Source organism: Citrus clementina, unplaced genomic scaffold (assembly GCF_000493195.1).
Source record: "Citrus clementina cultivar Clemenules unplaced genomic scaffold, Citrus_clementina_v1.0 scaffold_7, whole genome shotgun sequence".
Taxonomy (NCBI): domain Eukaryota; kingdom Viridiplantae; phylum Streptophyta; class Magnoliopsida; order Sapindales; family Rutaceae; genus Citrus; species Citrus x clementina.
The window spans coordinates 13,121,640-13,136,509 of record NW_006262075.1 but is presented as its reverse complement, the minus strand read 5'-3'; the positions used below and the strand labels follow the sequence as shown (position 1 = coordinate 13,136,509).

Here is a 14,870-nt window from a genome sequence, read left to right as displayed (position 1 = left end):
TGAAATTATCAAATAATTTTTTTCCAATACTGATTCTTCAATAACATGCTTTGGAATTAATAATTCGATAGGATGTTTGATTTTTTGAAATGTGTGACAAATAATAATCAACTAATAACTTTATGGTGTACGCTAAAATAATAGCACATAAACGAGAACTGAAGCTCTTGAGTCCCTTTGTATCCTTGCATTAATTTGAATCAAAGCTTGAATTAGAATCAGAGACCTATATTGAGAATTTATAAAAATAACTCAAGAGTGTGATTGGGTTTACAATAAATTATATATCAAATAATACATTCAAGCATTGATATTCTCAAAAAAAATCAAAATAAAAAAAGACAATCAATCTTTGTGTCAATCGATCTTTTTGATTGACAATAAGTCTCTCTAATGATTGAATAAATTGGACAATCACTCGGTCTTTAAAAAATTGAGACAATCACTCTCGGTAATTAATAATCTTTGTCCTCATCTTTGTTTCGATCCTTGTCGCAAAGATCAAACAGTATCTTAAAGAAAAATGATCCAAGTTGACTAGGAGTAGAGATGGCAAAATGCGGGTTTGGATCGAGCTTTTTCAAATCTAAGCTCAAACCCATTAGAGGGAAAGTATAAGGGCCAGGCTTGGGTTTTCACTTATTTTTTTAATATTTTTTGAAATCGTTGTAAATTTGAAATAAGTTAATAGTTAATAAATTGTTATAATAGATAGTGAATTAAAGAAAATGAATATTTCTAAATAAAATAAAAAATAAGCAAATAAAAGCTTAGAAATTTAATTTTTTAACACTAGATTCTCTAATTCAAACACCCTCTTAATTAATTAACACTTAAAAGAGAATTAAATATTATAATTCTAGATTTTCTGATTCGTTATTAATATATAAATTAAAAATTTAAGTCTTTTTTAATTATTTTGAAATTTTAATTTACTATTCTAATTTATAATTTATTTATTTTAAATAGAAGGTTTGAGCTTGATTTGAGCTTTTTTTTTTTTTCCCTTAAGTCCTTGTCTAAACACTTCATATGGAGGCCCAGGCCGAAGCCCCTAGGAATGGGTCATATTGGCCCAGACTTTTTTGTCATTCCTAATTAAGAGAAGGTTTTTGAATTTATCACTAGTTATCTATGAATTAATGGTAGCTAGTGTGAGTTATCCTGCTGGTTATTTATGATCTAATTAACTTCCCCTTGCCCCTCGAATTAAGTAGAAATAATTTATAAACTTCATTAATCAACACATGCCTCTTGGTGGAACCACAAAAAGTCATGAAATTAATCAAAATCTAGATTTGTGACCGACAAAAGGTGAAGAAAATATTTGCATAATTTTAGTGAAATCACTAGAAATACGGGGAAAATATTGGGTACTGTGAAGACATGAATACTGTTTTTGGACTAAAATGAAATCGAGTGAAAGTTTATGGGGAATTATGCAGAACGACTTCAGATGAGGGGTCAATTTGTAAATTTTGCGCTGATGTGGCAGAACCGTTAAAGTTTGTTAAGCTGTTTCTGGAAAATTTCCAGAAGATAAAAGGGGCTGCTGTGCAGTGCCTTGTGTGTGTGATTTCTCTTTTGTTTCTTAGCCAAAACGTGTGATTCGAGATTCTTTGGAATTCTTGAAGTGTCCTCAAAACAATTGATCTGATTGTAAAGCATTTGAGTAATAGGAGCTTGTTCTTTTTCCTTCAAAAACTTGGAGGCTTGTTCACTGTGAATACTTTTCTGAGTTCTTATTTTGTTGAATCTTTCCTTGTTATTGGTTCCATTCTGTCTGTAATCGGTCAAGACTGTGTGTGTTGATTAATTTCTTGTTAATAGCCATTAAAATACAGCAGGTACAGTACGGTATTAGAACCAAACAGAATTAACACACATTTATGAACTAGATTTGCAGAAAAGCACCTAAGCACAATCACCGATAAGAGTACATATTTGAAAAGACAATAGTGGCATATGTCAATGCATCTATCAATGAAAAAGAACCACAGTCTGCGCCAATGTGAGTTTCTCCAAAGGACTGCAGATAAACCCAAAATCACAATCACATAGGATGCTCCAAAACTCCATCTTAATGCCACCATTTCAATCACAGAATTGTCTTCTTCTTCTTCTCCTTCTGTAGGTGTTGCTGGTGGTGTTAATGCAGTATTAAGTTCATAAATTTTCACAAGTTTAATGAAAAAAATTATATTTCATTTTATTATATACTAGATTGTTCTCTTTTCAATTTAGATTAAACTTCTATGAGACTTCTGGAAGAAAGACTCGAATATGAGGGTACGAATCAAGTCATTATGCATGTTAACAAAGTGATCATCATGCTCTCAATTCATATTGCTGCGCAAAAACTCCAAATCAAGGGTATGTACAAAATTTCCAAGTCCATGGTATGATCCCACTTTTCAATTTCCTCCACATGTGATTGAATTTTTCGGCAATTGAATTGTAAATCTAGAGCTGTCTACAAGTTGAAGTTGATAGTCGATACACCACTAAGATCCTGATGACAAATAACAGTCATCAGAATGCTTACTCCTCTCTTATTCAGGATTTTGGATTATGATTCATTGAGAACGTGTTTAATATGTTTTCAGTTTTATAACTATAAAGTGAAATTTGAATTATTTGTTTTATAATTTATTTTTTAAATTTAATCTATCAAATATATATTATATATGTACACTCAAAACAAAAATGAAAACACCACTCTAAAAATAATGTTGAACATGCCTTAAAATTCTTAAAAAGGGATAGCATGAGTTGTACAAAATAAACCTCTAACAGCCCGGTCACAACAACGAAAAAAGAGACAAACACTCGCAAACGAATCCAATTGCAAGTCCAAGTCCACGTAATAATCTCATCAAACATCATTCAAATTGATGAATCCGAAATTAGCTGCTGCCTCTTCATCATACTGCTTCGTCCTCTCTAATTTATGAAAATCAAACAAATATGAAATTTAATAATTATATAAACTAAATATATAGTACGAAGCCCAAGTTTAGCAAGGAAACTAATAAATACAATTACCATGTACTTATGTCACAAGTCTTGGGGATTCTAGCAGAAGAACATCATTATTATAGTCTTACAAGATTTATTTATGGAAATTGATTTATTGTTTTCCTACAGCTACAGGGATCATTAAATGCTCTAGTATTAAAGAGTAGTTTTATTGGATCTCATGTCCTAAGTTCGACGTGAGATAATAATAAATATAACAGAAAACATTTTTTGTTTATGAAATTAATCATGTTTTAGGGTTTTAAAATTATCAAGAATGCGTCTCCTTTCTGAAGAAAAGAGAATTGATCTCTGAAAGAATTTATTTCATGAAATTTGTAAAATATTATTCTACTCAAATACTGGCATTATTTTAAATTCATGAAAATAATGAATTAAATCAAACTATTTAAAAAATGCTATTATATCATTCAACTTCGATAACATAAAATGGGGGAAAAAAATATTTTCTTGTGCTTGGGCAAAACAATTTATCCCTACATCAAAAAATAAAAAAATAAAAAAACTCAACTTTTTTTCACATCTAAAAAATATAACTGATTTCTCCTATCTCATTATGTTATTTAAGCAAATAATAATAATAAATTTACATACGATTTAATCATAAATAAAAAACTTAAAAGAAAATACAAAAACATCCTAACCTTTATTTAGAGAACTTACTGCTGGTTGTCCGACTTGGGAAGACAAATTTAGAGACAAAAATTTTAGAATGTGCACTTTGCAATCTAGCTACTTACTATATAAATAAAAAAGGAAAAAATATATTTTATATGTGTATTTATAATTTTATAAAAAATACCAAAATTGGGTAATTGAGATGAGTATTGGCCTGATGACATCTGTTAGGCTTAGGCCGAAAGGGTCCATCAATAAAAATATAAGAATAAGATTAGAACAAAATTATTTTTTTTATTTTTTTCTGTCAATTAAAAACCTATTTCATGCCGTCCAGTTAAAACATTAGTCATTTTGTCATTATGTTTATTACACCTAAAATTACAGATTTAATAATCATAACATTTTATTAAATTAGATATAACTCAGTTGTTATTTTTTCTTTAATTTAATACAATTGGATCTCATGTCTAATTTCTCAAATGCAATAATTTTAAATATATATATTTTTTGTTTAATATAGTGTTTATTTAGTGAATTAATTTATATTCAATTAATTTTTTAATTGATTAAACGCCTATCATTAGAATATAAATATATTCCATATAATAATAAATTTCTTCCCAATACTATGAATTTATAAAGATTTTATTATAATTTATCTATAATATTTGGGTAAATAATATTTAAGTACATGCATACACAGAGTAGAACTTGATCTAGTGATGACTCATTATAAATAATATTTAATTTTTGAATTGCTTCAATAATGTTATGTAACGCTTTTGCAAAGCAGATCATTTCTCATTATTCATATGTAAAAGATTTATAAATTATTATTATTTTTTAAATCCTCAACTCTTCAATGGAAGATACATGGCACATAAAACGACGGAACAATCTGGAACATTAAACAGGCGAAATATTACAATTCAATTGATTCGTGTCCCTCACTCTCTGAAATATCTAAAACCCCCAGCGAAAAACTCCATTATCCAATTCCAAAACACGGGCCGCAGTGAAAACAAAAATGGCTTCTTCACTCGCAACAGAAATGGCCACCACCTTCCTCTCCTTCACCAGTCGCCCACAAAACCCATTTGCTAAAATCCGAACAACTGTCCTCCCCGTCCTCTTCAAACCCAGAGCCCGAAACTTATCCTGCAAAACGACGGCGTCCTCATCTCACTCCAAATTCATCGCCTTCAGAGTCCCCAGACCCTACCGCCGGTTCACGGTCTCTGCTTCTGCCAGCGAGGACTCTGACTTGTTGACAAAGATTCCACCCGATAACAGAAGTCCCGCCAGCATAATCACCGGCTTTTTGGGTTCTGGAAAGGTACAATTTTTCCCACCATAATGTATTTGTCTTTCAATTTTTCATTTTATGGTATTTCTTTTTCAAATTTTTGGAGGCTAACAAAGCTTGTGTGGGTGGATGGGACTAACAGACGACATTGCTCAACCATATCTTGACTGCAGATCACGGGAAGCGCATAGCCGTGATTGAGAACGAGGTGTGAACTTGAGTTTTTGACATTATTGAATTTGTTGGTAGGATTTGCTTAAGTGGGATACGTTTATTGATGGATAAGTTATGGTCTTTTATGTTGAAATTGCAGTATGGTGAAGTGGACATTGATGGGTCGTTAGTTGCTGCTAAAACTACTGGGGCTGAGGACATAATTATGCTTAACAATGGTTGTTTGTGCTGCACAGTAAGAGGTGATCTTGTGAGGATGATTTCAGAATTAGTCAGTAAAAAGAAAGGGAAATTCGACCATATTGTGATTGAAACTGCAGGTATGATTTTTGTTAACACACAGGCTCTGCTATAGTTATGTGATAAGACTTTGTTTGGGTCAACTGAATCAGTTGGGAGTTTTGAGTTGTTTCGACTTCTTGTGAATTTGAAATTTTATTTTTCGGGATTGGCTAATCCGGCACCAATCATTCAGACGTTTTATGCTGAGGATGCGATTTTTAATGAAGTGAAGTTGGATGGTGTTGTCACTTTGGTTGATGCTAAGCATGCTGGTTTTCATTTGGATGAGGTTAAGCCAAAAGGAGTTGTCAATGAGGCAGTAGAGCAAATTGCATATGCAGACCGTATTATAGTAAATAAGGTATATCAAGGGACTTGTTTCTTCATGTAATGCTCATTCCATAGGAGGCCAGCTGTGGCTGCCAGAGGCATCCTGTGGTTGTTCTGCGCATGTGGCCAAGTTCATTGATAAATTCTCCCAGATTGATGTCTTAGAAATGAAACATTTGGGCTTCTGATTCTTTTCAGAAGAGAAGAGCTTCCTTATGTTTCTGATGTGGTTTTAATTGCAATCAATAATTATTTTGTGTGTTATTTACTCTGGCATCTAGGGTGTGATAGAATATTCTATTTTACGTGTCAGATTTGTTCTATTGCCCAACTAATATGCTTATTCATGTTATTATCAGACTGATCTTGTTGGTGGGCCACAAGTTGCTTCATTGGTCGAGAGAATAAAGGTCTGAGTTCTGCTTGCCTTGACTAAAATGCATCATAGTTCTCTTATTGTTCTAGTTCGTTTTGATTATTCTGTTGAAGCTGGTTTGGGTGAATGGAGAACATAAATAGGATGGCTCATATGAAGCGAATGGAGTTTGGAAAAGTTGACTTGGATTATGTTCTTGGAATTGGAGGCTTTGATCCAGAGAGGTTAGTTTTTCTCATTGATTCTCTTGTTTCTGAGTTTACATTGGAGTCGTCTTCACATAAGAGCATGTTTCTGATTTGCCTCCGAATCTGGATTAAGTCATTTAGGCGGTTTAATATTGTTTGTTGCATAGCTGTTGTTACATTTGGATGTTTCTTGTGAATATAATTTTTTTCTTTCATTGGCTTTTCTTTTAATTAACATGTAATTGGAAGCTTGACAAAGATCTTTACTTGATAATTCCCATATTGCTTGTGACCCATGCTTGTCACTGGTTAATGTTGAGGACTCATTCTCATTATGTTTATCTTTGCATCATAGAGAATTCTAATTGGTGCTTGTTGGCTGCACTGATATAGATCCTAGCTGCAGCCTTCACACTTTGGAAGGGAATTCAAAATATGGGCCCTTAAGGGATTTTCAAGGGTCATGCTAGACTAACATGTAGTCACAGGTTATTAAATGAGTGCTTTGTTGATTTTATTTTTGTGGCATCTTCTGGCATCAGGACCAAAGGTGAATTAGTTTGGATTGTCTCTTGAATTAGATAGACACTCTTTCCAGGTGATTAGTTTTAGCCAGAGGGAACATTTTTTCTTGCCTTCTGGTGTGACTACAAGCTTACGTTGATGTTTTTCTGTCAAATATTCAGAGTCAATTAGCTAGTAAGTGATGACCTTGATAGGGTACATTCCACATGCTAATTAAAATTAACAAAATACGGGACATAAAATATCCAATGAAAAGATAGGGTACTTTGTTAATTTATTGTCAACTTGAGATGCTTGTAACTTGCAGCTATTTTTTCTGGTTGTCCATCTCCTGATTTATTTTTGATTCTGAGGTTGTGGTCTAACATTTCCTAGTACTTGCCAGGATAGAGAGTGCTGTCGATGCAAAGGAAGATGATGCTGCACATGACCGCCATGATCATGATCACAATCACGGTCATCATCATCATCATCATGAACATGACCCCGAGCATGGTACAGTTTTAAAAATAGTTATAGATGCCTCATCTTGTATGCTGTATTTTGTTTTCTTTATATATTCTATGTTTCATGTGGGCAATGGCGTGTATTCTGTTGTTTGTTGTGCTAGGCTACTTGGTGATCGCTTGGTGCCCTTCAGATTAATGCACGTGATTTTCCATAAATCTATTAGTGGGAACTTTCCAATTTCTTGCGTACTAGAATTTATTCCTTCACTGACGCATGGAGGACTTGTTTTGGAATAGATTGCCCATTTCTTTTAGTGTCCTAGTCTTTGGCTGGAATGAGAGTCTAATTTTCTTCTCATATCATTATCAATATTATGTACTAACATTAGTTCTTCTGGTTGCTAATATGCAGAACATCATCATGATCACCATTCACATGATCACACACATGATCGTGGTGTCTCATCTGTCAGCATAGTTTGTGAAGGGAATTTAGATCTTGATAAGGTTGGTTTCACATGGTTAAAGTCTCCGGATGCATGTCATTTCTTTCTAAGTGACATGAGTAGTTCTTTCTTCTCAGTAGTTCCTTAAAAGACCCATTTTCTCAATTATGAATGTTTTTTAAGCTTGAAACCGTCAGAAACTCAGTACAAGGTTGACGTGCGATACCTTATTGTTCAGGCTAACATGTGGCTGGGAACATTGTTGATGGAACGTAGCGAAGACATATATCGGATGAAAGGCCTTCTGTCTGTTCGGGGTATGGATGAGCGATTTGTCTTTCAGGTAAGCAATAAAGTTCTTTCGAAAGGCTGTTATGAGAATTGACCCATTCGTTCAGCATTATTATAATAATTTCCTGATCAAGTTTATCTGTTCTCAGTTGATCATGGTTTGCTGTCTGACAGGGTGTTCATGACATATTCCAAGGCTCGCCTGATCGGATGTGGGGCCCAGACGAACCAAGAGTAAACAAGATTATGTTCATCGGAAAGAACTTGAATGGACAGGAATTAGAGAAGGGATTTAAAGCCTGTTTGCTGTGATCTCTAAAAGAATTCATTTTGCTCGACTTTATTCCTAAATGGATCTTGACAGAAACCATGTATCACTGTTAACAATTGTCTCTAAATAGAAAGAAAATTTATTTTCTAATGACTTGAAATTGGCTAATAAGTTTAGTATTTCTTTGTTTACAATTACAAGTTTAGTATTAAAAGTTTGTTTTTAAACAACCTTTGAGATAGCCAAATATTGTTGTGGTTAATGGTACATCGTCTCCAATAAGGTAACAAACAGAATTTGCAAACGAAATTCTAGAATTTGCAAACGAAATGAAACATTGATCTTTTTTTTTTTAATTATAATTATGATTAATCATTAATGAGTGATTAATATTTTGCTGATGATAGCTCAAGTATTTGGATTGCCACTCCCTCCTCCGAGCTTAAGTTTAAAGGATGAACAACAAATAAAAAAAAGTGAGATCGGGTGTCAATTATGGATCCAGTGGCTGCGGCTTTCTTCCTTATGATGTTAATAAATTTGTGATATCTCTTTAGCTTAATATTGGATATTAACAATGTTTGAATTTTTATTATTAAATAATTAATTTCTTTTTTTCCTGTATGGAGAATGCTTATCCTTGGACAAACAAATCGATGGCTTTGAAAATACAGTGAAGAACTTGAAAGATGAGTTCAATAGCACAGAGACAATTGAGTCTAATTTATCTAAATCAACTTTTTTCATCAACACGGCTAAAGTTGATTTGAGTTTGACATACAATAATAAGGAGTTGAAACAAAAATACAGCAACATTTCAAAATTTGCTGAATATATGAATAATACTTGACTTTGGTTTGAGAACCAAACTGAATTAACAAACATTTATTTATGCACAAGGTTTTGCGGATCGAGAAGCCAATTGAATGATACATTAGTACTTATGGCCTATAGCATGATCACTGATTGAGTACATATTTGTAAAGCCAATAGTAACATAAATCAATACATGCATCAATGAAATAGAACCATCGTTTGCGCCAAAATGAATTTATCCATAGGATTGCAAACAACCCCAATATCACTGTCACATAAGATGCACCGAAACTCCAATACAATGACACCATGTCAATTACAAAATCATCTTCGTCTTCTCTTCCTTTGGATTTTATTGCTGGTGTTTCCTCTGCACTGTTGCAACTCTTATTAATTGTTGGACCACAAAGATAGAGGTTACCTCTGTAACTGCTTTCATCAAACGTGGAGTATTGGCCTTTGTCTGGGATTAGGCCGGACAAGTTATTGTACGACACATTGAAGTTGGACAAAAAATTGAGCTCAATCAGTTGAGCAGGAATTTGTCCACTCAATCTGTTGTTGGAAAGGTCTAGGCTCTCTATCATTTGCAGATTGGAAAAACTCCTTGGTATAGATCCTGACAAGCAATTGTGAGACAAATTCAACCCACGAATCTTTTGAAGATCTCCAATTTCTGATGGGACGTTTCCAGTCAATTGGTTGCATGACAAATCCAGCCCAACCATATAGTTAAGATTGCTACCGTTATAAAGTTCATATCTATTCTTTGTCACAAATTCTACTTTTACTTGCTGAGGGGATGTAAACATATCTCTTTTACACACTTCTAAGTCAAGAGTAGAGTTGTAGTAAGTACCAATGTAGCAAAAACCTAAAGGAGGAAAAATCGAAAGTTCACCTCCAAACAAATCAACATTTTCTATGGTCCACTGCAATATATTAGTAAAGCAAGAAGGTATTGATCCATTGAATCTGTTATGCGACAGATCCATCATACCTAATCTCCTTAATTGACATATTTGATCCGGAATTTGTCCTTCTAGATTGTTCCCTCTCAAAAGAAGAACACGTAGATTTGAGCCCTCATTAATCTGACGGGGAATTCTACCAAAGAATCCATTATACCTCAAATCTAGAGTCATTAACTTGGAACTTCTAAACAACATATCTGGAATTGGCCCACTTAGAGCATTCTTTTGCACATAAAGGTGCTTCAGTGAAGAAAGATTGAAGGAAGATGTCATGGACCCAGACAAATAATTTTCGGAGACACTTAAAAGTTTAAGCGTTCTATGATTGAGGAGTTGGACAGGTATATTACCTTCCAAACAATTGTTGGACATCAAAAGAATCTCAAGATTTGAGAAATTACCCATCCAGTGAGGAATATGACCGGACAAAAAATTGTGGGATATGTCTAACTGATATAATTTAGTGGAGTTCAACAGTCCCTCCTCAATTTTCCCACTAAACTTATTGTTCTCCAAATATAAGAACTCCATCTGAGTCAAGTTCAAGTCTTTGGAAAAAAATTGGCCGTAGAAATTGTTATCAGATAGGTCTAAGAACCATAGTGAGATGCAACCAGTGAGAAATGGTGTTGAGAAGTCTTCTGAAAAATTATTTTTTGACAAGTGTAGAATTATGAGTTCTTTCATCTCACCAACTGAAGAAGGAATATTGCCTTCAAAATGATTGTTGGAAATATCCAGAACCAACAATTTTTTAAGGATAGTTCCCATATCTTGCGGAAGCGTACCAATGAAGTTATTGCTAGAAGCATCTAAATGATGAAGAAAATCATGTTTGGTATTGGGTAGTCGGAGATTCCCTGTGAATGAGTTGTTTGTCAAAAACAAGACCTCTAGCTTGGTGTTGTTTTGTAACATCCAAGATGGGAAATCACCAACCAAATTATTGAGAGAGAGATCAAGGTATTTTAAGTCATATTGGTGAAGAAGAAAAGTAGGAACGACATTTAAGCTGCAGTTAGCTAACTCAAGAACTTTCAATTGAAATGTAGGGAGAAAGTTTTCAGTTTTCACTAGTAATATATTGTTCGTTGATGAGAGTAGCAAGACCTCAAGCTTTGAATGATTAGCTAATGAACTGAGGGGGCATGGTCCTTCAAAGTTGTTGTAGGAAAGATCCAAATATTCAAGTGAAGTGAGGCTGGTGATAGTAGAAGACAAACTCCCACTTAACTGATTGTGAGAAATATCAAGAACCTTGAGGTGGGATAAGTATTTGAGACAATTAAGAAGATGACCCTCAACATTATTTCTTTTAAGATTCAACTCAAAAAGATTCTTCAACTCACATAATCCTGAAAGTAAAAAATAAAAAGTTTAAAATTCATAGAAAGAATGACTTTATGGTTTTCTAATTTTAGTGAATTTAGTCAAAACCCGTATGATTTATAAAAAAAAAACACTAAAACCTTGTAAAATTATTCATAGGAATCAATTTGTATTATTCTCGTATATTATGGTGTTTTTTTCTAAAGCATTTCAAATAAGAGTGGAACTATTGGCACCCCTCTAAATACCTCTTAACACCCATTTTCTTTATTAACCCCATTAAAATATTTGAAATTATTATAAAATTCTTTTAACACCTCCTTCAATGACAAAAGTACCCTTATTAAAACTTATTAGTGTAAACCCCATTCTTTAGTTTTTATTTATTTTTATTATTAAACCCATTTCTTCCATTCCAAGAAAAAAAAAAGGATTTCTTCCATACCAAACCAATGAGATTTTTTAGCACTGTATTATGAGACATAAATTTTCTAAATGATATTCGTGAATAATTAATATGACAGGAAGAGTTATTTTTCATTTCTATTGATATTTTATTATCTACTGTCACTTTTAACATTACCAAGATTTGGAGTATTTGAATCATAATTCTTAAATTAGTTTGCACTTTGAGTAAACTTGAAAATATGAAAAAAGCAATTAAAAGAATGGAAATATATTATCATCTTGATTAACATCTAAAACAATTTTTGTCATTGAAGGAAGTGAATTGTTATATACCTTGAATTGTAGTTATCCCACAATAACGAAGATCCAATGCTTTCAAGTTTGGCAAATCTGCCAATCCTACATGTGCCGATAAAAAATGAAAATGTTACATTTAAAGGCATTGTATGTGATCTAAGCGTTTGAAGAACATTAATTCTCAATTTGCTTCTTATCTCAGATTCAATGGCTTACCTAACGTTGTCAAATTTCGATTACCGCTTAAATCCAACACTTGCAGGTTTGTCAAATTTGCTAATCCTGTTAAAAAAATATATAAATTTGTTAAAGAGCCACTATAATCTAGCCCAAAAAAAAAAGAAAAAAAAAGAAAGAATGACTTCCTAATTTTCTAAAAGTAGATAATTTAGACACAACCCCTATAATCTATTAAAAAAAAATGAAATCCCTGTTAAATTATACATAGAAATTAATTTGTATTATTCTCATATATTTTGATGTTGACTCCTAAGTCATTTTAAATAATTTAAAAAAGAGCCCAGCACTTCTTGCCCGTCATAATTGCCTATTGCATATTAGGTACGCGTTCATTGGACATTATATTGGTTCTCTAATTTTGGACTTTGTTTTCATAAATAATAAATGGTCTAAAATACACTTAATTAATTTTGTCTTGAAACTGTATGTATTTCCTCTCATAAAATTAACAATACAAATAAAGAACTCAATTTTAAAAGGTATTATTAATTAAAGGAGATAAAAATTGGTCTTCATATATAAATTTGCCTTTCGAGTAGCTTGTTTGACCAACAAACAAGTCGCTAGAAATTGGGGGTATAAATCATTAATGGAAGTATTCAAAATTATTGCGTTTCAACAAAAAATAGCTGCCTGCATTTATTTAAAAAATTGACCTTGAATTGTGGTTATTTCACTATCACGAAGATCTAATGTTTTCAAGTTTGGCAAATCTGCCAATCCTACATGCGCCGACAAACAATGAAAGTATTACATTTAAAGGCATTTTATGTGATCTGCGCGTTTGATGAACATTAATTCTCAATTTGCTTCTTATCTCAGACTCAGTGGCTTACCTAGCGTTGTCAAATTTCGATTACTGCTTAAATCCAACACTTGCAGGTTTGTCAAATTTACGAATCCTGTTAAGAAAAAAACATAAATTTGTTAAAGAGCCATAGTAGATAATTTATCCAAAAAAAAAAAATTCAAATCACCGTTAAATTGTATGTGATCCATGCGTTTGATGAGCATTAATTCTTAATTTGCTTCTTATCTTAGATTCAGTGGCTTACCTAGCATTGTCAAATTTTTGTTATAGCTTAAATCCAACAGTTGCAGGTTCGTCAAATTTGCTAATCCAGTTAAAAAAACATAAATTTGTTAAAGAGCCAGAGTAGATAATCTAAAAAAAAAAAAAAGAGAAAGAATGACATCCTAATTTTCTAAAAGTAGATAATTTAGTCAGAACCTCTATAATCTATCAAAAAAAAAAAAATCAAATCCCCGTTAAATTATACCTAAAAATTAATTAGTATTATTCTCATATATTTTGATGTTGACTTCTAAGTCATTTCAAATAATCTAAAAAGAGTCCAGCACTTCTTGTTCGTCATAATTGCCTACTGCATATTAGGTACACGTTCATTGGACATTATATTGGTTCTCTAATTTTGGACTTTGTTTTCATAAATAATAAATGGTCTAAAATACACTTAATTAATTTATCTTGAAAATTTATATCACCTCTCGTAAATATTACCAATACAATAAAGAACTCGCTTTTTAAAGGTATTATTAATTAAAGGGGAAAAAAACTGGTCTTCATAATTTTGTCTTTCAAGTAGCAAGTTTGACCGACAAACAAGTTGCTTGTTTGGGAGAAATACGTCGACGAGACCAGGCGTGGTGAGCAGATATCTGGTGGCAAAGTTCTGCGAGCCGATGTGCTCCATAAAAGCCTGGTGCGCGGGAAAACAGGAGCAGGAGTATCCTGCTCGCACACGAGCACCCATCCGCGAAGCCAATTTCCTGTAAGTGGCATAAGGCCATTCCGGCTAGAGGTCGAGAGGAGAGGAGACCCAGTCGACGGCAGTTGGCAAGACATGCTCTCCAGCCCGAGAATCTAGGCACCGCAGCCACGCTTTCCTCTGCGCCGTGGCGTAACACGCAAGATCTCACAGAACCACGACAGCCACGCTTTCCTCTGCACCGTGGCGTAACACGCAAGATCTCACAGAACCGTGGCGTAACACGCAAGATCCCACGTTTGCCCATAACGCAGCAGTCAGAGTCCCATGCTGTCTCGAAAGGAGCGGAAAACTGGGATTCAGAGGAAGCCTATAAAAAGGTAGCCAACGAAGGTAAAAGGGTTAGCATTTTTGAGATTAGAGAGAAAATTGAAAGGAAGAGAAAACCACTAAAGAGCCATAAGATCTGTGGCAAGCGTTCCCCGAACCTTCATATCTGACTTGAGCGTCGGAGGGTTTGCGCCGGGAAAACAACCGGCGTACTCTGACTTGTCTGTGTGTGCAGGGACATCTGGAGAAAAAGCCTTATGAGGAGACCTCCTGGTCGTGAAAAAGTTGATCGAGCAGAGATCCTGGTCGTATAACGAGGAGAACCAGAATCCCGCATCAACATTTTGGCGCCGTCTGTGGGGATTCAGAGCAAAAAGCTTCTGTCGATAGCAAGAGGAGGGGCAAAGCAAGTGAAAAACAATGGAGCCAGGAGGAAGTAGTGCACAAG

At 33.7% G+C, this 14,870-nt stretch overlaps 2 protein-coding genes across 2 annotated transcripts; one reads left to right on the top strand and one right to left on the bottom strand.

Moving 5' to 3' along the window:
- Positions 1-4,494: 4,494 nt before the first annotated feature.
- LOC18036853 (uncharacterized GTP-binding protein YjiA) lies at positions 4,495-8,444 on the top strand. The gene is made up of 10 exons (XM_024181339.1): positions 4,495-4,996; positions 5,109-5,174; positions 5,280-5,455; positions 5,582-5,783; positions 6,112-6,162; positions 6,261-6,352; positions 7,227-7,336; positions 7,703-7,797; positions 7,975-8,079; positions 8,202-8,444. Exons 1-10 carry the CDS (start codon positions 4,688-4,690, stop codon positions 8,337-8,339), a joined length of 1,344 nt encoding a protein of 447 aa, XP_024037107.1. The 5' UTR covers positions 4,495-4,687; the 3' UTR covers positions 8,340-8,444.
- Positions 8,445-9,257: 813 nt separating this feature from the next.
- Positions 9,258-13,424, bottom strand: LOC112096948 (leucine-rich repeat receptor-like serine/threonine-protein kinase BAM3). Its single transcript, XM_024181187.1, has 6 exons — positions 13,418-13,424; positions 13,199-13,264; positions 13,019-13,084; positions 12,339-12,404; positions 12,159-12,224; positions 9,258-11,443 (listed from the first exon to the last, which is right to left on the bottom strand). Exons 1-6 carry the CDS (start codon positions 13,422-13,424, stop codon positions 9,258-9,260), a joined length of 2,457 nt encoding a protein of 818 aa, XP_024036955.1.
- Positions 13,425-14,870: the final 1,446 nt, after the last annotated feature.

Excerpts from the sequence above, each read along its gene's own strand:
- LOC18036853 (XM_024181339.1), top strand. The coding sequence starts at position 4,688 with ATGGCTTCTTCACTCGCAACAGAAATGGCCACCACCTTCCTCTCCTTC. Across the intron at positions 5,175-5,279 it reads TAGCCGTGATTGAGAACGAG|TATGGTGAAGTGGACATTGA; the intron begins GTGTGAACTTGA and ends TTGAAATTGCAG. Across the intron at positions 5,784-6,111 it reads ACCGTATTATAGTAAATAAG|ACTGATCTTGTTGGTGGGCC; the intron begins GTATATCAAGGG and ends TGTTATTATCAG.
- LOC112096948 (XM_024181187.1), bottom strand. Across the intron at positions 12,405-13,018 it reads TGAAATAACCACAATTCAAG|GATTAGCAAATTTGACAAAC; the intron begins GTCAATTTTTTA and ends TTTTTTTAACAG. Across the intron at positions 12,225-12,338 it reads TCGAAATTTGACAACGTTAG|GATTGGCAGATTTGCCAAAC; the intron begins GTAAGCCATTGA and ends CGGCACATGTAG.